The sequence below is a fragment of the Bubalus kerabau genome, chromosome 11 (assembly GCF_029407905.1).
Source record: "Bubalus kerabau isolate K-KA32 ecotype Philippines breed swamp buffalo chromosome 11, PCC_UOA_SB_1v2, whole genome shotgun sequence".
NCBI lineage: Eukaryota > Metazoa > Chordata > Mammalia > Artiodactyla > Bovidae > Bubalus > Bubalus kerabau.
Window position 1 is genome coordinate 71608026 of NC_073634.1, and position 22434 is coordinate 71630459.

The following is a 22434-nucleotide window of genomic DNA, read 5'->3' on the forward strand; positions in this document are numbered from 1 at the left end:
CGGATTCCCCTTCGGAGTCGGTCTGTCTGTCGGTCCTCCCTTCCTCCCTCCCCCGTCTCTCCCTCCCTCCACTCCCCGCTGGAGCTCCTCGCGGGGTGCCGGGCACAGCCTCGGATTCTTCCCTCCCCGCAGCTCGAGTCAGTTTCCCTCGCGGCGGCGGCGGCGGCAGCGCGGGGAGCATCTCGGCGGCCACCGCGCTTCTCCGGCTGGAGCGGTCGTCCAGCTTGACGGCCCCTCCGCCCTCGCCTGCCGCGCCTCGGGGCACCGCGTGGTCCCCGCTTCTGCTCGCTGCTCTCCCGAGCAGGCGGGGCGCCTGGCAGGCTCCCGCCGGTCCTCTCCCGCTCCGGATTCCGGGGCTAGCGCTCGCGGGAGCAGGGCACTCTCCAGGACACCTGCCCCGCCGACCCTGACCGCCAGGGGGTGCCCCCGGGGCGCAGTGACGCCCAGAGGAGAAGGCAAGCGGGACCATGCGGCGCCTGAGTCGCCGCCTGGTGCTGCCAATCTTCGGGGTGCTCTGGATCACCGTGCTGCTGTTCTTCTGGGTAACCAAGAAGAAGTTGGAGGTGCCGACCGGACCCGAAGTGCAGACCCCCAAGGTACGGGGTTTGGCTGCGCGCCAGGCGCGGGGCAGTGGTTGGCAGGAGGGCGCGCAGCTCGCGCGCGGGGTTTGCGGGCTCCCGGGAAGCCAGGGCGGGGGTCTGGGCGCTGCGAGCAGGTAACCCGGCGCCGGATGCGGCTACTGTGTGATATTTCTGGATTTTACAAAAGCTCAGGGGGCATCCCCGGCCCCGGGCTGTGTGGAAGTGGGAGTGGGTGTGGGTGGCGGGCGCGAGCTGGCTTGCGGAGCGGGGCTCTTAACTTGGGTACAGCTCGCCTGGGTCCCGGGGCGGCGGGGGCGCAGCGGTCGAGCCGCCCGGGGGTTGGTGGTCCATGGACTCTGCGAGATAGTAGCTGGTGGGGGTCGGGTGGCAGGGCCGGCCGGCGCTTGGCGCCCGAGAGAAGTCTGGCGGCCGCGCTGACCTGCTTCCTTCCTGCAGCTGCCAGGCCGGAGCAGGGGAGGCCGGAGGCCCGGGGGTGCTCCGCGCGCGCGTGTGCGGCGCGGGGGAGCGCCCTGCAGCGTCCCGGGCGGCTGGCGCCCGGGCCCACCCAGCCTGTCGCAACCCTTGCTTTATAATTGTCTTCGATCTCTTCATCTGCATTGGAAGTTGAAATGAATGTGCCCTGAACATCACTAAAGAGCCTGTAAAAAAAGACGCCTTGGTATTGGTGGGGAGTTGGGAAAATGAGAGTCTAAGTGGCTTTTCCAACTCCTGCCCAGGCGGTTCATCTGAGCGGAGCCACTGGGCTCTCCCTGCAGGCTCAGTCTTACCTTTACTCAGAGCCCCCATTCCTCGGTCTCTTCTTCCACAGACCTGGCCGTGGGACACAGAAGGGGGCCTCAGGGGGGTTTCCTGACCAGCCAGGCAACATTTATGAACAGGGTCCAGAGAGGTCATCCAGTAACTGTGAAAGAGCCCTTGGAGAAGCTTATGGTCCCAAGCAGGAGACTGAAAATAATGGGGAGAGAGGGGAGTAAGTACAGCGCAGAGGACCGACTAGGTGCCAGGTACATGTGGGTGCTTCATAAATAGTTGTAGGAGTTGGGTGGGATTCTCCTTATTCCATATATTAGGAAACTGATTCAGGCTTGCCTTATTATGCTACTGATTTGAACTCAGACCTCTGATATTCAGGATCTTTCCACTGTATCAAGTTGCCTCTGAGATTGCCTTTTAACTGTCTTTGGGCACTTACATTCTGAAATCTTGCCAATGCTCGATTGAATTCCCCAAGCATTTATTGATGATCTGCTGTGTGCCAGGCAGTGTGCTAGCTGCTGTGGGTACAGAGATGCAGAACGTATTCTCTGCGGGCAGGGGATTTGCTCAGGAATGGACCAGGACCATTCAGTGTGCCGTAGGTGTCATGGGGGCCTGGGGACTTAATGGAGGAGGAGGAGGAGGGCACAGGGAACTGAGTAGAGAAGGAAGAACAGTAGGTTTGGCACTAGGTAGGGAGGGCATTCCAGGTAGAGGTTAATCGCACCAAACAGGCTGAGAGGAATGACACAGCATGCTGGGTGAGTTTGGCACAATTCGAGCATCAAAGCATGTGGCTGATGGCGGGGATGAGCTTGGGGGTAATGTGTAAGAGTCCTGTGGGTAGGACCTTGAGGGTTCCAGGGGGCCTTGAGGCTGCATTAAGCAGGGGAGTGACAAGGTCAGATGGATGCCTTCCAACAGCCTTCATCACACTGGATCGATTTTCTCACTCACTTCGGACCCGCCCATAGATCTGGGGAGCTTTTCCTCTTTTTCCCTGGGTGGTTCTGCTCCTTGTGATGCAGTTAATGATGCCTGCGGGGACATGAACTCTCTCTGTTTTGTGTTGAACTTCATTACCTTAAGCTTGCTTATTCTAGTTTACTCCAGGGAGCTGGGACCAGAGGTCTGTTTCTCCCTTTGTGCACTTTGTTGTTCTTCCTTACCTGCTTCTTCTCATCCCGCCGTGCGTTGAGCACACATTTACCCAGTGCAGCCACAGGCCAGGTTCTGTGCTGGGTTTGGGCATTGCTATGAGGAGCACACTCTGCCTCTGCCGTCTGGGGGTGGCTCTCACGACTTCCTGGTTGAGGCAGAATTGCAAACAAATGAGTAGTGGGATGGGGTGGGAGCAGGGGTCTCATGTCAGATATAGTGCTGTGCAGTCACGGAACAGGGGTCTCCTAGTTTTGACCACTTGCTCATTGTCTTAACATCTTCTTTCTCCCCCATTTTCTGTCTCCTTTATAACCATGAATTTTTTAGACTTTAACAATCTTGATACTTCTTATTGTTGGTCACCCTTTCTTGTTAGTCTATTTCTTCTTTCTTTCACCTGTATTATGACTTTGTGTGTCTACTTATATATGTTGTGTATATTCGTGGGTGTATTTTGTGTCTGGTGGATGAGCACCCCTCTGCATCTTGGTGCATATGTATCTGAGGCGAGGGATGGAGAGACAGAGAGAGGGCCTTCTCAGTGCCACAACAGTTGTTCCCATCACTGATCTATCAGGAAATTTGCATGTCGGGTCCCAAGGAGTGCAGTAGGATTCCAAACCTGACTCCATGTCAGAACCAACTAAGAGAGCTCGTTTAATATACATGTTTTTATATTTACTGCAGAGATTATGATTCTGTGGGTTTTGGCAGAAGGTCCTAGAATCAGTATTTTTTTTTTTTTTTTTTTACAAGGGCTCCATATGAATCTGAAGTAGCCTATTGATGGGTGGTTTTGGAAGCTAGATGAAGAATACCAAGTCTATGGGGTCTTTTGTGGTTCAGTGGGCCCTGTGTAAATATGGCCGAATAATTTCATTCTTCTTGAGTTCCTGGTGGTCCAAGCTTGTGTGAGCATGTGCATTCATGTGAAATAACAATAGCTAGCATTTGCATTGGATCTCACAAATTCACAAACTCCATTTCACATGTATTAGCTCATTTAAGCTTCACAATGACCACAAACAATAAGGCAGATCATACTTTAATGCACATGAGATTGAGTAATGAGGTTAAACAATTGGCCCAAGATAGCAGGGCTATTATTAAGTGGCAGCATCAGCACAAGAATGGAAATGGATCATCCTGGCAACCACCCACAGCCTGTGCTCCTTCCTTGCCACAAGCCACCCGGATGCCTGGGTCTTTGCTAGGGGATGATGGGGTGAGGTCAGGGATGTTTACAGCTGCATGGTGCCCACCTACTTTCCAAGCACTTCATGACTCATCCCTAGGTGCTGGTCTTTGTGGAGCTCCAGGGAGGTTGGTGCAATCTGTGGGCAAACCATCTCAGAGGGAGTCCTGCCCTACCCATGGAGGAGGCCATCTGGGACCGTGGAAGCACTTCTGGCTGGACAGAGTGAACCCTGCTGGGACGGGTCCAATGGGAGGCTGCATCGTCATTGGGTGGTTGCAGCACCCTTGGTCTAGGAATCATTTGCCAGGACAGAGATTGTTTCCTCAACAGTAAGAATTATCCAGGGACATTTGTCTATTGTAGGGCAAAAAATTTGGTTGTTGGGTGAGGTCAGTATCCCAGGTTTCTCTAGATGATGCTTCTGCCCAGTCCTGGGGAGAGCTCTTGCCTTGGATGTGTCTGAAGCCATGGGGACTCTGCCTAGGGCTCTTCCCAGTGTGGTAGAGGGGTCAGTTTATTTTCCAAAGCAAGAGCAGTGGGCTCCCTTCCCTCTGAAATATTTAGAGAAGTTGAAATGGTGGAGGGATTGGACAGGAGAGGGCTGCAGCCAGGGCTCCTTGGCTGGGGACTTCCCAGCTTGTCCATTCCATGCAGCCAGTTGCCTTTGCTGGGGACCAGGCCCTGACTCTCTTCCTCAATGTAGGAAATATCCTCACTCACCTGGCAGTGGGATCTCCAAAGTGGGCCTGATAATAAAATAAAACCTATGCCCCGTCACAATCCAAGTGATACGGAGAAGCCAGGCTGCACTCTTGGTTTAAGAAAATTAATTGGGTTTTTTTCTTAGTTTCAAGAAGGGCTGGTTCTATTAATAGCTCAAATAAAGATTTAAGTTTGACTTTTCAATGTTGATTTGATTTTTATGGGGAGTCCCACCCCCAAATTCAGCAAAGCTCTAATTCCTAATTGAAAATCATGTAACAAGCTTGATGCTTTCATTTTAACAGGATTTTAGCAATAAGTACTACTGTACCACTAAAAAAAAAAAAAGAAAGAAAAATGTTTCCATTTCTTCTCTCCTCTATCATTTGTTTGCCATTTGGAGAATTATTCAATAACTGACAGAGGTTTTTTTTTTTTTTAAACAGCATATTTTTCTCATTTTCAAGAAACTAAAATTTAGGTCAGGGGCTTGTTGCTGCTGCTGCTGCTAAGTCGCTTCAGTCGTGTCTGACTCTGTGCGACCCCATAGACGGCAGCCCACCAGGGTCCTCCGTCCCTGGGATTCTCCAGGCAAGAACACTGGAGTGGGGTACCATTGCCTTCTCCGAGGCCAGGGGCTTAGGGCTTAGTAAAAGAAGAATGTGAGGCCTGAGGGTACTTTTGGAGGAAGGTATTGGAAATGTAAAGGCTTTGAGTAAAGTGCCTCGGGCGCGTGTAAATGTATTTGTGCTGTGCTAGAAATATGGCAAACGCTGTCAGAAAGGAGCTTGTTTTCTGTAATATTTGCATACTGCACACGCTTTATGTATATAGCACCGTCATTGTATTCCTCATTTATTAGATAATTTCTTCCACACACACACACAAATTCATCAGTTTTAGAGAGAGGCCCTAATAATCCGCTGAAGCTCCGAGGGCATATTTTAGATTCTGTTCAGGGAATTTCAACTCTGGCACGACCAGAAACAGCCCGTTTTCAGATGAACCTTCATCCTTCGTGAACATTCGTGCCTGTGTGTGCTGGTGCCCATGCTGGGCACTGTGCTGATTTCACATCTAAGGCAATTCCTGGAGAAGGTGGCGGGGATGATGCTGCCTTCGTGGCCCAGATGTGGCTACCATGAGAAGCTGGGAAATATGAGACTAGCAGTTTAAAACTCCAGGTATTCAAGAAATGGCATGCCTTGCTTTCTAGATATTAACAAGCTTAAAGCAAAACAGAACAAAACAAACCACCGCCCCCCCCTCCGCCCACCTCCCCAAAAAGAAACCAAACCCTGAGCTCCCTTGTATTCCTCTCTTGCCTTGATCAGCCCCATCATGCTGGTGGGAATTTCTCTTCCCTGGGTCATTTTTGGCCTGCCTGGGGTTGTACCCTTGTCCCAGCTGGTATGCTCCCCCAGGCTGTATCCCAGGGACCCACAGATCTATTTTAAGGGAATCTCTTTGAGTCAATCTGGGGACCTGTCTCTCCCTCTCTGTCCCTAAACCCTTGTTCTCCTAAGTTGCCTGGTGCTTTTGGAAACAAAGACCAGGAATCCCCATCTCAAGATTTCCCAGAGGCCCAGAATGATACTTGCTGCAATCAGAGAAGACACAGGGACAAAACCAGAAAGGAAAGAGAAATTAATGTCCCTGTCACAAGCTTCCCCAGCCTGTCTAGAGACTACCCTTTTCCAAGGTTGCTCATCTGTTTGTATCATTTAAAAGTGCTAATCTCCACTCATAAGAGGTCATTTATTAGCTCAACAGGGACAGAATGAGGTTGCCCTTGGCTGATGCCTAAGGCCCAGGATCTTTACAGGGCCAGGTTCACATGCCATCTCATCTGCTTCCTCTGCCTGCATCCTTTCCCACACCTCTCCCATCCCAAATTTCCAAAATAGTCTTATGCATTATCAGGCACCCAGGAACAAATTTTGAAGTTAAAGAAATGTGTTTCTGTGCCTCTGTTTTGTTTCTAACGTTTACAGTTATGTCATTCTTCCAGAGCATTTTGAAGTCCCTGATGTATTTTTCGGAAAAGGAATCTGAATTAGAAAGTAGGGACAAACTCCCGGCTCCCCTCTCTGGGGGTGTCTGTGAACCCTGCTATGACTTTTGCACATTCCACTTGAGATCAGTGTTATAGACCTGCCATCTGTTTGGGGAAGTGAGTCTCTACAGCTGACTGCTGCCTCTTCCTGCTTGCCCACAGTGACCCGGAGCTGGGTAGTTGTCCTTCTTCCTTGTCTGGACCTCAGAGACTCAAACTGTGCACCAGGGTCAAAAAATGGAGACCCCAGCCCTCTCGTGGCAGCTCCCATCATGTCATAATCAAGTGTGGGTTTGCCTTCTGTTTTTTCTAATATGCCTGGGAGCCCAGGTGTCTCTTTCTGCCATTGGTGGTGCCAGGGATCACTCAGATAGTCTTTTCTGGGCTTAGTCTCCCCATCTGTGAAATGGGAGCAGCACACTACAGCCCTGTCTATCCATCTCCCACTTGCCTTGCCAGCAGTCTGAGTCATTTTGCGTTACTTGTGAATAACTCTTGAAGTGAAACCTCATGGCTTTAAATAATTATACCACGGATACTCTGAGTCTATTACTTATCTTTTAATTATTTTACCAGAAACGCTAGATTAACCAAACACTAAATCAGTTTCTGAGTCCTGAGATGTTGAGCTGATTAAGAAAGAACCCCTTTGGGACAGTGAAAAACACGTGCATGCACACACACGTGTACACTGGCACCCTGGGGAATTCTGCAGAAGCTCCTGAAATTTGCTGGCTCTGGCATTTTGGTATTTGAGGATAAATGGCCTGAGATGACCTTCTGGGGCAGCAGCCTTTGCATTCGGTAGCAGCTGCCGCCATCAGAGGACCTAATGGACACTAGGAAGCTGATGGCAAGAGGAAGGGAGATACGTCTACAGTGAGAGGAATGTATATGCCTCCCAGGGAGTCCTCTTTCCTCCTGCTTTCCTTTCCATCACTTCCCTCCTCCCTTTACCACATTCTTCCTCCTTCTCTTACTCACATTTTCTGGGAAGCAAGAGGGCCCTGGAGCAGAGAGGCACAGGGCACTTGGTCAGGAGTCCCGGAAAGAAGTCTGGAGGCCTGGGAGCCTAGTACCTCCCTGCAGGCTCCGACCAAGGTCAGGAGCGGCTTGCCTAGCTGCTGGTCTGGATGCAAAGGCAGTTCTTTCCGAAGGAGGGATGTGTCTGCTCTGGCCACCCTGATCCATTCTGCTCAGATGCCCTTTATCAGCACAAGCCCTCTTGGCTGGAATTAAGGGGCCAGTGGACCACTGCCTTCAGACAATACTGATTTCAAGTATAGAGTCTCTTCTGCCTACCATTTCCCACAGACGAGATTAGGCACTTAAAAAAAATAATTAAATTCTCCTCATATCACTTGTCTTCTTAACTGTGAGCACTACAGAGATCTTTCAAGGAAATGCAGGGGCGAGCAGCACAGGCACTTGTTCCTGCCACTGGGTCTGAGTGCCCAGCCAAAGAGAGCCACCACCCAGCTGCCTCTTTCTAATGATCACGTTGTTTGAACCCAATTTGCATCTCATTCACGGCCAGGAGAGCATGAGGAACGTCTCCAGGGTGGGTAGGACCACCCCATCTTGACACGCTCTTTCCCAAGAGGCAATCAGTCCCTTTCCTCAGTCCTCACTAAGGTTTGGAAATTAGGATTTTTTCCTCTAATGGCCCAGGCTGAGGATTTATGTAGCTCCTGTTGTTCCTCTGAGAGCACTCTAATCGTTAATTTCCGCCCCCCCCCCCCCCAGCCACAGAGAGACTGAGCCGATCAATATTTATGCTCCCATCACTTGCAGCTGCAGTGTGTAGGCACAGTGGAGGCCAAACTCCTTGATGGTCATTGAGAAATTAGCTGGCATTCGTGTTTCAGGCTCATTGTTTTCTAGGATCTCTGGGAGATCAGACCACGTGGTCCATGGATTAACTAAGCCACCCAGATAATTGGCTGTTAATAGACGGGCAGTTGATAGCTGCCAGCTGAGTGCTGAATTGACAGGTCCTGATTGTGGTGGGCTGGTGGTCTTCACCTGCAGAGGGACTGCTCGAAGACCTGAATGATTAAAGGTGAATCAGAAACTGGAGGATAAGAGAGACCTTCCTCCCTCCTCCTCTTCATGTGATGTTACCGAGTTTACAGAGCATTTTTATTCACAAATGCCTCCTTTGATTCTTCCTGCAACCGCATGTGGTGGGTGTTATTGTTACCCTCGTTCTCTGAAGTAGGATGAAAACTGAGGTTACAATAGGGAGGAGACAGGCAAGCTCGCCCAACCGTTACGTGGCCTTGAACTCACTCTTCTGAACTGTAAAGCCTGTGCTGTTTCTATCATGGCTGTGCTCAATGTCCGGCTAGCTTCCTTTTCCAGGGAAAGTGGCAGTTCTTTTATATGTGTATGTGCTTTGTGTATATTTTCATCTGGACAAAAAGCTCATGCTGTTGCTGAGAAATGATCTCTCTACCTCTGATAAAACACCAGCATTGCTTTTCCGCACGTAAAGGGGAATGGTGGGTCAGGTTAAGGGAACTGTACAACCTGTCTCTGAAGGGCCACCAGGACTTTGTGTTTTCTCCCAGGACAGGCGAGTTTAACTCAGTCTCAGACCCAGCAGAAACATGCTACGGGTGATTTGGGGAAGATCCTGGGCTGGACTGGCAGACTCGTGGTCCTGGGAGAAGTGGAGAGAGGCTTTCGTGCCCCTTCAGTCCTGTTGTCGGTACTGGCTCTGTCTTTCTATTAGTGACCGCCCCCCACCCAAGCCCCCACCCAGGATTGGCAAGGTTTGACAGCAGGAAATGAAGCTCTGCTGTCATTCAAGAGGCTGCTCAATGCAGAAGTCAATGGGATCCTGCAATTAAGACGGAAACTGTTGATCTGTATCCGTTTCGTGATGAATGTGGTTCTTAAACAATCAGAAGCAATTCCCCTCTAAGAGGAAAAATGTCATTTGAAAGAACCTAAGATGTATATCTTATTTGAAATGCGAGGCAGGTAAATGGGGGAGTGACTCCAGGGAAGTGACTTTGGAAGGTACCCAGCATCACCTGAGAGAGCCTCCCGACTCAGAGAGGGCGCCCCGCTGCGTCGTGCTCTTCAGCCTTGAAGGGCCAGGGTTCAGCCATTTGTGGCTGCTTTGGGGGTTGGGTGTGAGTAAGGGAGTTGCTGCCCATGTATATGCTTAAAGTTATGACAGCATAAAATCAGGAGGTTGCTGATATCGTCCTGGTATTTTTGTCTGCAATTCTGGTGAGCTCCTAGAGAGCTCATGGTAATGCTTTTGTGATGTGGCCTGAATGTCACAGTCTGTATTGCGGGATCCTGGGCAGAAGCATGACTTTTCCACTCTTGTGCATTTCTGCAGAGCGTGGCAACATTAATGGGGACAATATTTTTTAAGGATATGCTTGGAGTAAGAATGGAAGGAAACGTAAACCTAGTGAACTCTGATATTTTCCCTCTCTGCTCAAAAGTCCTGATGGTTTTCTAATCATTTGTTTAATTCTGGATCAGATAAACTCTCTGTAATTCTCTCTGCCTCTCTTAACACTGAGATTATGGCTTTTGCTTCAGGTTTTAGCTTTTCTGCTAAAACTGAGTGTGATTTTGGAAGCAGTGTCTTCTAAGCTGAACATATGTATAATATATTAATATTCCTATAACCCTGCAATGTCACTCCTAGCCATAAACCCCGAAGAAATGCATTCGTATTTCAACGAACGCCTTGCATTCCAATTAAAGTCAGCATTTTTTTCTGTAAAGGGTCAGATACAGTAAGTCCCCCATATAGAAACAAGTTCCATTCTGAGAGCACATTCGCAAGTCCAGTTTGATCGCTAAGTCCAACAACGTTGGCCTAGGTACCCAACTAACATAATCAGCTATATAGTATTGTACTATAATAGGTTTATAATAGTTCTCACACAAATAATACATAAAAAACAAAAAAATAAAACATTTTTAATTTGGAAAAGGAAATGACAACCCACTCCACTGTTCTTGCCTGGAGAATCCCACGGACAGAGGAGCCTGGCAGGGGTCCTCTGGGGTCACAGGAGTCGGACACAACTTAGCGACCAAAGAGACAGAGAATCTTACAGTACAGTACTTTGAAAAGCACAGTATACAAAAACTGGCATACAGGGGCTGGCATCAAGTGAACAGGCAAGAAGATTTACTGGCTGGAGGAGGGAGAGGAGGTGGGAGAAGGTAGAGCTGAAGGACCGTCAGCAATAGGAGACAGAGGGCAAGCTGCCGTTTCACTCATGCCTGACATTGATGGAATGCACGTTTGCATCTTTGAAAGTTTGCAATTTGAAGGTTCATATGTTGGGGATGTACTCAGAATCTTTTTTTTTTTTTTTAGATCATATGGTTTCTGTTGTAACTATTCGACTCTGATATTGTAGAGTGAAAGACATTATGTAAATGAAATGAGTGTGGCTGTGTTCCAGTAAAACTTTATTTATGGACCCTGAAATTTGAGTTTCATGTAGTTTTTCCCGTCTCATGAAATGGATCTCTCTTGGTGTGATTGTCAAAGATTTACAAATGTAAAAGCCATTCTTAGTTTGCAGGGTGTCCTAAGACAGGTGGCAGGCCAGATTTGGCCTTCAGGCTGTGGAAAGAAAGTAAAAGTGCTCAGTCATGTCCGACTCTTTGCGACCCCATGCACTGTACAGTCCATGGAATTCTCCAGGCCAGAATACTGGAGTGGGTAGCCTTTCCCTTCTCCAGGGGATCTTCCCAACCCAGGGATTTAACCCAGATCTCCTGCATTGCAGGAGGATTCTTAACAGCTGAGCCACCAGGGAAGCCCAAGAATACTGGAGTGGGTAGCCTCTCCCTTCCCCAGTGGATCTTCCCGACTGATGAATTGGCTGTGGAATTCTACTTAAAGTACAAGAACAGGCCAAACTAATCTTCGGTGTTTGGAGTCAGCTTCATGGTGACCCTTGGTTGGCCTCAGTGACCAGAAGGGAAACTGTGGGGCGGGGGAGTGGGGAGGGCGTGTTTGGGGAATTGGTACCCTGTTAGTTTCTTGATCTGGGTGCTTGTAACTTGCACAAAGTATGTTCGCTTTGTGGAAATTCACTGAATGCTTACTCTTTTCTGTTTGCATATGCCACCTCAATAAGGCTTTTGAAAAGAAAAGAATGAACTGAGTGGGTGGCTTCTGACTCCGGGTGTTAGCAACTCCTTTGAGGTCAGGGTACAGAAGTTTTCATTCTTGTAGCCACTGGCTTCTGTTTCTGAACGGAGAACTGTCTTGATAGATCTTCCTAATTTCCCAATTCCTATTCTCTTTTACATACAGGGAGATGTTTCACAGCTAGTGTGGTACAGGTACCAGCCACCCAAAATACCATACCTGGAAGAGTTAACCTTTTAGTTGCTGAATCATAGGAAGATGGATAAGGGAGGGGAATTCTAAAGGAGACCCAGGCAGTGGGAACTGCCAGTAGGAATTCGGCTGTTGGAGCTGCTCCATAGTGAATCTGGGCTGAAATCTACCTTTTTATTGTTAAGATGTGGAGGCTTAGTTACATTTGTTGTTGGTTAGTTGCTCAGTCCTGTCCGACTCTTTGCGACCCCATGGACAGCCCAGCAGCCCGCTAGGCTTCTCTGTCCATGTGATTTCCCAGGCAAGAATACTGGAGTGGTCAGGATCTTCCTGACCCAGGGATCGAACCCATGTCTCCTGCATTGGGAGGTGGACTCTATATTGTCGAACCACCAGGGAAGCCCTACTTACAGTGAATGGAATTATATGGCATAAGCTACTGGCTTGTCGGAGAAAGCAATGGCACCCCACTCCAGTACTCTTGCCTAGAAAATCCCATGGATGGAGGAGCCTGGTAGGCTGCAGTCTATGGGGTCGCTAGGAGTCGGACACGACTGAGCAACTTCACTTTCACTTTTCACTTTCATGCACTGGAGAAGGAAATGGCAACCCACTCCAGTGTTCTTGCCTTGAGAATCCCAGGGACAGGGGAGCTTGGTGGGCTGCCATCTCTGGGGTCGCACAGAGTCGGACACGACTGAAGCAACTTAGCAGCAGCAGCAACTGGCTTGTAGAAAACCAGTTTTCCCTACCACCCCCCATCCAGCAAAAGAGCAGAGAACTAAGAACTCGAGCTCCTGTGAGTGCCAGGTGCTTCCTGTGTCAGACATCTGTCCTAACAGCCCTATGCAGTAGGCATCGGTAGCTTTGTTCTTCAGGTGAGCAACATCAAGGCTTAGGGAAGTTAGGTGACTTTCCCAAGGTCATGCCACTTACCAGTGGAGGAAGTGGATTCCAACCCAGATCTGTCTGGCTCCAGAACCCACCTCTTCCCACTTCACCATGCTCACCCCGGCTTCTTTCTCTCCCCTCACAGTCACACTGAATCTGGTCTCCTAAAAGAGATGCTGAATATATTTTCCCCTTAGCAACCTGTCGTTATAGCTGGCCTCTGTTCTGCTTCCTAGAATTACACACATCTTGTTGTGACCAGAAGCGGTTGAATGAAATAGTTTATATCAGAAGCTATCTCTTCCAGGACAAGTCATTTTAAAACAATAGGCAAGGAGAAACTTTACAACACTTTCAAAGAGAAATATACTGTGCTTTCAGCTTTGTTTGCTATCCCTTGTGAACACGTCCAACCTATAGAGGACTGGAGATGTTTCTGGTCCCAGGGTTAAACTTTAAAAAAGGATGTCTTCAAGCTGTCACATTCTTGAGAGTGTGAAGGAGCTTTCGGTATGCCTCCAGACTGATTAAAGAGGGGATGGCATGGACTTAATCAACAGATGCTGAAAATGCAAAGGCCGTCGTGAATTGAAAACAACCCCTCCCCCACAGCACCCCTCGGAGAGGAATAGTCCTGTATTCAGCATAATAGCACCAATTATTTGGTTGTTTGTACTGAGGAGTTGAAAGCTATCATGTGCCGGGAAAATACTCAGCATGGAGCAGTAATTATGGATCAGCTGATAATAAAGGATGCTCTGGATTGACTACTAATTAGATTATTAGCACCAAAAACAAATACCTGCTATTAACCATGAATAAGCCACATTTATGATATTTCCTACTTTTAAATATATATTCCTTTTTATAATGTGCAATTTCCTTTCTTCCCTTTTTGTGCCAAGACTTCCCATTTTCCCCAGTCATATTAAGCATCGTTGTCTGTTCAGCTGTAACCAAGTGGTTTTCTTGTTTCCTTCCAGTCTCTCAAAAGGGGCTGAGAATGCTGACGAATTGAGTGTCACATGTCAGACCCTATGTGAGACGTGCTAGGTGTTTTCAGGGGAGAAGTCAGGGTTATTCCAGAGCAGGATCCAGGTCTTTCCCAAGGAGCACAACATCTTTATAAGGGGTATGGGGATGTATGGACTTCCCTAGTGGCTCAGATGGTAAAGAATCCGCCTGCAATGTGGGAGACCTGGGTTGAGAAGATCCTGGAGAAAGGAATGGCTACGCACTCCAGTATTCTTGCCTAAAGAATTCCATGGACAGAGAGCCTCGTGGGCTACAGTCCACGGGGTCACAAAGAGTCAGACACGACTGAGCGACTTTCACTTTCACACTTTCTTTTCACAAGGGATTGTACGTTTTTCCCTGTCAAATACGTGCTGGAGTTAATTGCCAAAGAAATGACCCAGTTGCTTTTTTTGTGGCACTTTGAGGCTTGGTCCTTGTCTTCCCGATCTGAGGAGATGGGATGGGCATTTGGGTGCTTTGAGTGTCTGCTCCCACCCTCCCCGGCAAGTAAGCCATCTTCCTACAAGTAGGTTGACAATGCATTCCCAGTAGAATGAGAGTCTAGCTATCTTCTGCCCAGGGCAGATGTGTGTTCTGTGGGTAGGACCATGTGGGAAGAGCCCTTGGGAGCCCCCTGGGATGTCTGCAGGGAGCAGCTGGCTATGGTAGGAGTCAGAGGGCAGCTCTGGCCACACCCTCAATAAGTGGTGAAAGAGACTGTCAGGAGTCCTGCAGGAAGTGCTAGTGATGGAACTTGTTTGTGACCACCATTATAAGCTAGGAGGGAGAAGCTTCCTTGGGGAGAGGGGTGAACAGCTGCCTATCAGGAGAAATGCAAGTTGCTCTATCTGTGTTAAGTATTCGTTCTTTCCAAGGCCTACCACAAGACAGGCAGGCGAGATTTAGCTGGTACTTGCCAGTACAGTCATACTTGGTGTTTAAGACTGGCACCTTTCTGATTAAATAGTGTCTGAGCCATATAGATTGTTCAGATGTTCTCTTTTGAATATTATCTCTGGATGATGTATTGATTACTCTTATTTTACCATTGAAGAACTTGAGGTTTTATAGCATCCAGTGGGAACTTGCCTAAGTCTACAGAGCTCAAAAGTGTTGGAGCCAAGACAGGTCTGGTTGATGCTGGGGTGCCAGTGAGGGAGTCAGCAAGTGAGAAAGACAGTGATCTCTTTGAAGGAGTATCTCCCTTTGAGCACCCATTCAGCGTGGGGAGAGAGGCTTGTCAAACACGGGGAGACAGAGTGGGCCAGTTCCCCTGCACCAGGCCATGGGGTCAAGCTCATCTGTTCATCCAGCAAACCTATATGGGCATTGTTGGGTGTGAAGTGCCGTGCAGGACGTGGGAGATGACTGAGCCTGATTCTGCCTGCCTTGCCCTGGATGAATTCTTAGAGAACAGTAGAGTGTGGCCCTGTGGCCCCTAGCTGGTGCCTGGCTATTTCTGTCTCTAGAGCCCTGACTCCTTCTTGGACTTTAAGGTGTGTTGCTTTATTCCTGGAAAGATAGAACTGTGGCCCTGGGATGGCTGTTTAATGGTGAAAGGGGCTGCAAGATGGCTGGAAGTCTTTTCTGTGCTTTGAGTTAAAATGGGATGTAAGGCCAAGGGAAATGGAGAGAATCTTTACACGGGTTCGTCAGATGGAAGTTTGAGACAATTGCTTTTGAATTTACTAGCAGTTGTTCTGCAAGGTTGAATTTCTTCCCCTGATCATGTCAGTCTGCTGTTAGCTCAGAAAACTGTGGTTGAAGTTTAATCTCCTCCTTAAAGCTTTTTCACTAAAACAGGAACCTGTTATTCCACAGGGCCTCTTATTAGAAGTAGAAGGATTTAGGGTGGCCTTTTAAAGTCAGTTCAGTGAGTTTTGAAGAAGTCCATTTGCCAGGACCCACTTGTCCCCAAAGTGTCTGGTCTTTGAAAAGCACAGCACTAGTGGAAAGATAATGGGAAAGGAAAACCAGTCTCGGGATAGAAAAATAGGCTAACTGAGCAACCCACTTTAATTTAGTCAAGGATGCCTATTGTGGCTTTTATACTGTTTTGGACACTGTAGACCGGGGTTGGCCCATGGGCCAAATTCAGACTCTACCTCCTCCTCTGCTTAGTCTGTGGGCTAAGAATGTTTTTTTAAAGATATTTTTAGTGGTTGGAAAAAAAAAAACTAGAAAGGAAAATATTTTGTGACACATGAACATTATCTGAAATTCAAATTTCAGTGTCCATAAATATAGTCTTATGGGAACCATCACCCGCAATTCTGTGTTGTCTGTGGCTGCTCTCACCCTCCTGTGGGTGGCGGAGATGATAGCTGAGATGGAGACTAGGTGGCCCACGAAGCTGAAATTTTTGCTGTCTTTTTAGGAAAAGTTTGCTAACCCCTGCCTTAGACCTTCGGAGAAGGCAAAGGCAACCCACTCCAGTACTCTTGCCTCGAGAATCCCATGGATGGAGGAGCCTGGTAGGCTATAATCCATGGGGTCGCTAAGAGTCGGACACAACTGAGCGACTTCGCTTTCACGTTTCACTTTCATGCATTGGAGAAGGAAATGGCATCCCACTCCAGTGTTCTTGCCTGGAGAATCCCAGGGATGGGGGAGCCTGGTAGGCTATAATCCGTGGGGTCGCTAAGAGTCGGACACGACTGAGCAACTTCACTTTCACTTTTCACTTTCATGCATTGGAGAAGGAAATGGCAACCCACTCCAGTGTTCTTGCCTGGAGAATCCCAGGGATGGGGGAGCCTGGTAGGCCATAATCCATGGGGTCGCTAAGAGTCGGACACGACTGAGCAACTTCACTTTCACTTTTCACTTTCATGCATTGGAGAAGGAAATGGCAACCCACTCCAGTGTTCTTGCCTGGAGAATCCCAGGGACAGAGGAGCCTGTTGGGCTGCCGTCTATGGGGTCGCACAGAGTCGGACACGACTGATGCGACTTAGTGGCAGCAGCAGCGGCATTAGACCTTTGCTTCTCAAAGTGTGTTTTGGTGGTAGTTTGTTAGAAATGCAGTTTCTCTGGCCACTCCACAGCTACTGATTGAAAATCTGCATCTTGACAAGATGCTCAGGTGGTCAGTGCCACATTTCCCTATTTATTGAATTCAGCCTGATTCTGAGCTCCCATTCCCCTGGGTTGAGGTGGGGATTCCACATCTATCACAGGTTCACAAGGGTCGAGAAGGCTTCCTCATTGCCTGGTGACATGGGAAGAGCCTGGACCCTTTTAGCATCATGGTCATGTCTGTAACATCATCATTTTAATGCTCTCAGGCTGGTGGGTTCCTTGTGATGCCGGGAGCCTGGAGCCCAGGGCCCAGCCTCCCTAGGGGCACCACAGAGCCTTTCCTCTTGGACCCTGATGTCCCGGGGGTACCCACCACTTTCAGGACTGGCTACCTTTGCTATCTTGCTAAGCTGGAGGAATTCCCTTTTTCCATCACCTTCTGGGCTACTCATTCTTTCAACATACCTAAGCTTTTATGTACCGTTTCCCTGGGAGGGAGGGAGTGTCCTGTCCGGGTTATATGCTGAGGTTGGGGGCTGGTACAGGGCTGGGGTGAGAGTGAGTGGGTGGAATGCAGTGAGGATGAATACAAATGAGGATCCTGGTGCATTATTCTACCACTGTAGTGTGTTAGGGTGTGGCTGGGGGACATGACCAGTGCAATGCAGTGGCAAATCTAGGATATCTTTCTGCAGAACAGGAAGAAATTCTGAAGGAATTTAGAGAAAGGGCGATTGTGTGGGTGGCAGGAGTGGAGAAGTTCTTCCTAAGTTAGTGGGACTCAGCAAGAGTGGCCAGAGGTCCATGCAAACCAGGAGCAGCCCAGATGGCGGAAGAGTCTGAAAATAAAGCCATTTGCTTATTTTTGTTCTCAGATGTGAATGTGTATGAAAGTAAATGGATCTCTTCAGTTGGGAATGTTATAGTCTACTCACTGGGACTTTGTTCAAGAAATGTTTTATAATTTAAGAATTTTTAACTGCTTGGAGTACATTAATTGCTCTTAAAGGGGCAATTCCGTGAAACTTGGACATGGCATTCCCTTTCTTTTACTCCCTGGCCTAAATGAGAGCTGCTGTGTTCTGCATTTCTCGTCAAGGCTGATTCTGGTTTTTCTTGACCACCTATTTTCCTCTTTAGTTTATGTAGCTGCTCTTAGTGAAACGCCTCATGGAGAAGTCATTTTTTCCATCTTGAATGAGGTCTTGGCAGGGCCATGGCCAAAAGTTACCTAGAATAGTGAAGTCTTCTGAGTTCAGAAGACCTGAGTCTGTGTGTATTCATTGATGGATCAAGGAGTGAAGACATCCTGGCTGGTGTTACCAGAAGGATGGATTGAGATCAAGGCCAGGGAGATTTCATTCTTCTTATATATACCAGGTAACCCAAAGGCTGGTGCCTTCCCTGCTGGCATTTGCTGAAATGTATGGCTAATCCACTGTATCTCTCTCCAAATTATCTTCTTGGGAAACTAGACTAGAGGAGGACCTAACACAGTGGACATGTGATGTGCCAAACTTAAAAAAAAGGATTCAAAGTTTTGTCCATAGTAGAATCCTATTTTGTTAAAAGCAAGATCAGTTCAGTCCAGTTGCTCAGTTGTGTCCGACTCTTTGCGACCCCATGGACTGCAGCATGCCAGGCTTCCCTGTCCATCACCAACCCCCAGAGCAGCACACTAGGCCTCCCTGTCCATCACCAACTCCCAGAGTTCACCCAAACCCATGTTCATCCAGTCGGTGATGCCACCCAGCCATCTCATCCTCTGTCGTCCCCTTCTCCTCCTGCCTTCAATCTTTCCCAACATCAGGGTCTTTTCAAATGAGTCCGCTCTTCGCATCAGGTGTCCAAAGTATTGGAGTTTCAGCTTCAACATCAGTCCTTCCAATGAACACCCAGGACTGATCTCCTTTAGGATGGACCAGTTGGATCTCCTTGCAGTCCTAGGGACTCTTAAGAGTCTTCTCCAACACCACAATTCAAAAGCATCAATTCTTCTGCGTTCAGCTTTCTTTATAGTCCAACTCTCACATCCATACATGACTACTGGAAAAACCATAGCCTTGACTAGATGGACTTTTGTTGGCAAAGTAATGTCTCTGCTTTTGAATATGCTGTCTAGGTTGGTCATAACTTTCCTTCCAAGGAGTAAGCGTCTTTTAATTTCATGGCTGCAATCACCATCTACAGTGATTTTGGAGCCCAGAAATATAAAGTCAGCCACTGTTTCCCCATCTATCTGCCATGAAGTGATGGGACCAGATGCCATGATCTTAGTTTTCTGAATGTTGAACCTTAAGCCAACCTTTTCACTCTCCTCTTTCACTTTCATCAAGAGGCTCTTTAGTTCTTCTTCACTTTCTGCCATCAGGGTGGTGTCATCTGCATATCTGAGGTTATTGATATTTCTCCTGGCAACCTTGAGTCTAGCTTGTGCTTCCTCCAGCCCAGCGTTTCTCATGATGTACTCTGCATATAAGTTAAATAAACAGGGTGACAATATACAGCCTTGACATACTCCTTTTCCTATTTGAAACCAGTTTGTTGTTCCATGTCCAGTTCTAACTGTTGCTTCCTGACCTGCATACAGGTTTCTCAAGAGGCAGGTCAGGTGGTCTGATATTCCCATCTTTTCAGAATTTTCCACAGTTTATTGTGATCCACACAGTCAAAGGCTTTGGCATGTCAATTAAGCAGAAATAGATGTTTTTCTGGAACTTTCTTGCATCCAGGTTGTTAGTTTGCTTATTTTAGAGTGGAGGGGAGAGATGAGTAGAGGGCATTAGGGGGAAGATAAACCTAAATCAATCAGTCAATAAATAGACAGCAATGAGAAATACATGGGCTTCCCTGGTGGCTCAGATGGTAAAGAATTCACCTGCAACACAGGAGACCTGGATTCAATCCCTGGATGGGGAAGATCCCCTGGAGAAGGAAATGGCAGGAAATGCCATAGACGGCAGCCCACCAGACTCCCCCGTCCCTGGGATTCTCCAGGCAAGAACATTGGAGTGGGTTGCCATTTCCTTCTCCAATGCATGAAAGTTACAGATAGCTTTTTATCAGTCATATGTAGTGCAGATTTGTTTCTAGTTAATTGTTAAACTCTTGACTTTGTTTATAGTATATATTACCATATAATTTTTGCCTGTTTTTAGATAGTTAAATATGTCTTTAAAAGTAGTTAATGAGTGTTCTGTCTTGTTTTTTCATTAGAAAGATCTTCCTAACTACTAAGTTGTATATAGAACATCCTAAATTTCCTCTTCTATATGAATTAAAAAAAAAAACTTTTGAATCTTAAGTGCATCTGGATTTTAATTTCTAGTTTGCAGTAGGGATTTAACTCCGTTTTCTTCCAAATGGATAGTTATTTGTGTCAGTATCATTAATTAAATGTCATCGTTTTCTCCACTAAACATTGAGTTTTAACTCTAGGAACTCTACTTGGCTCTATTGATCTATTTATCTTACTATACCAATATCATACTTTTTACTAGAATTTTCTTAGTAAACCTAGAGGTTACGTGTTAATTAGTTCCATTAGATTTTCTAGGCATAAAATCATATATTTATCAAAATGAATTAAATTATCTCTTCTTTTTGAATATTGATCTTGATTATTTCATTATTTTGTTTTGTCACATTCATGAGGACATTCAAAATGAAATACCCAGGCATATAAGACTCTTGATTTTGATGCACATGGCTATAGTATTTTATTATTTACTACTTCACATTTATGAAATATTCTTTATCATACTGTAGTAGTTTCCTTTCATTTCCTGCATTACTTTAGGTTTTTATTAGAAATATTTTTGGATTTTTAATTACATTTTTATTGAATCATATACTTTTTCTGTTTTATTGATGCAGTGAATTATTTTGACTTCTTTATTTCTGAACCATCCTTGCTTTCATGGAATAAACCCTTCATAATTATAGTTTATTTTTATTTATGCTGCTGGATTTTATTTGTTGGCATTTATTTGGAAGTTTAACAGCTATGTTCATGAATTAGATTGATTTATAGTTTTTTTGGTACTCTATCAGGTTTTAAATTTAAGAGTATACTGCTTCCATAAAGTTGAGTAGACAGATTTGTGTCTTTTTAAATGTTAAATAGTTAACATAATAGTTTAAATAACTTTGACATATCTGACATACATAAAAACTCAGCTCTGAAGCTGTTAACTTCTTAAGTGGTAGCCATTGATTCCTTTGAATACCTATTTTCATTTTTCAATCCAATCTGAAAATGTTAGTATCTTAATAGGAATATTGAACATATCATAATTAGTGAAATAATTGATATATTGAATATTTACTTCTTATTTTTCTTTCTTCTTTTTATTATTGTCACTATTTTAGCCAGTTGTTATTTCAATTTCTGTTTCCTTTTTGAATCTGGACATCTTACTTTACCATCAACACTGACTGTTACCTTCTTTTTCAGGGCGTTCAAATAAGTACTTCTATAAAAACAAGATACCGAGTTTTCCCCACAAAAATGTTTCACTCATTTATTATCAATCTAATACATCAGGCTTTTTAGGGTACTTGTACTTCTTTACTCTGTCTTACACTTAAATAGGGGGGACCTTTACAAGATTTTTACTCACCCTCCCCCCACTGCCACTAATTTCTAGGTTTTGCTAAGATAATTTAACATTTCTAGAACTAAATGTTAGTTTTCTCTTTGCGGAGTGTCTCTTTTTCAAGTATTCTTGTCATTTTTGTTACTTTATATTATCTGTTTAGAGTCAACTGTGCAAATTACACAGTTCATCACTCACCACTGTTTTCTCTTCATCTCATTTATCTTGAGATTTTTGTTTGAATTCATTCATTTTTTGACCTGAGTATCTTCCTGAAATGGGGTATGTTGGTTATATTTTCTACAAATGCTTGCATATCCACATATATCCTACCAGTCAGACAGGTGGGGTAACCTCTGGCTTACCTGTCTGGCCGTCTGTGGATGGCTTTCCACTGTCTTCTAGGTTCCCAGTTTGCAGATGGCAGGTAATTAATAGCTAATTACATTTCCTTTATAAGTTACTTGTTCTTTCTGTCTGGAAGCCTGTGAGATTTCCTTCTTACCTTCAGAACTTAACATACTTTGGGTTAAGTCCTTTCCCGAGACTCCTGCAAGAAGCCCAATTCCATTTGCAGACATCAAGGGAAACCCTCTTCTTTCATTTGTTTAATTCTTGTCTATTCTTTTACTTGTTCCTTTTTCTCCTTCTGGGATTATTCCTATTCACAAATTAGGTCTTCAGAGTAGATCTGCTATCCAAATTTTTCTTTTCCCTAATTATTATTTCTTTGTATGTTTGCTCTTATTTATTTTTTATTTTTTCTATTTGATCTTCTGAGCCACCAATTCTGGTCAGTACTGTAACCATTCCTTACTCATTCATCTGATGAGATTTTTACTTTGAAAATCATGATTTTTTGTTCTAAAAAGTCTTCTCTTTTTCGTGTTGTTGGAACATCAGTTCAGTTCAGTTCAGTCGCTCAGTCGTGTCCGACTCTTTGCGACCCCATGAATCAGTAAGTGCTGTTATTTTTGTTCGTGTTGTTCTTTGGCTTCAGTGGCTCAGTTGGTAAAGAATCTGACTGTGATGAGGGAGGCCTGAGTTTGATCCCTGGGTTGGGAAGATTCCCTTGGAGAAGGGAACGGCTACCA

The 22434-nt window shown here is 46.2% G+C and overlaps 1 protein-coding gene and 1 long non-coding RNA gene across 2 annotated transcripts in view; one reads left to right on the forward strand and one right to left on the reverse strand.

Annotated features, from left to right (window-relative positions):
• Positions 1–441: 441 nt before the first annotated feature.
• Positions 442–22434, forward strand: part of GALNT14 (polypeptide N-acetylgalactosaminyltransferase 14) — a 216842-nt gene continuing 194849 nt past the window's right edge. Inside the window, exon 1 of the mRNA XM_055540587.1 lies at positions 442–596. Within this exon, the coding sequence (XP_055396562.1) occupies positions 468–596 (129 nt within the window). The 5' untranslated portion in view covers positions 442–467. The remainder of the gene's footprint in view (positions 597–22434) is intronic.
• On the reverse strand, positions 5262–8180 carry LOC129623301 (uncharacterized). The gene is made up of 2 exons (XR_008700473.1): positions 7460–8180; positions 5262–5568 (listed from the first exon to the last, which is right to left on the reverse strand). It is a non-coding gene; the product is annotated as an uncharacterized LOC129623301 (long non-coding RNA).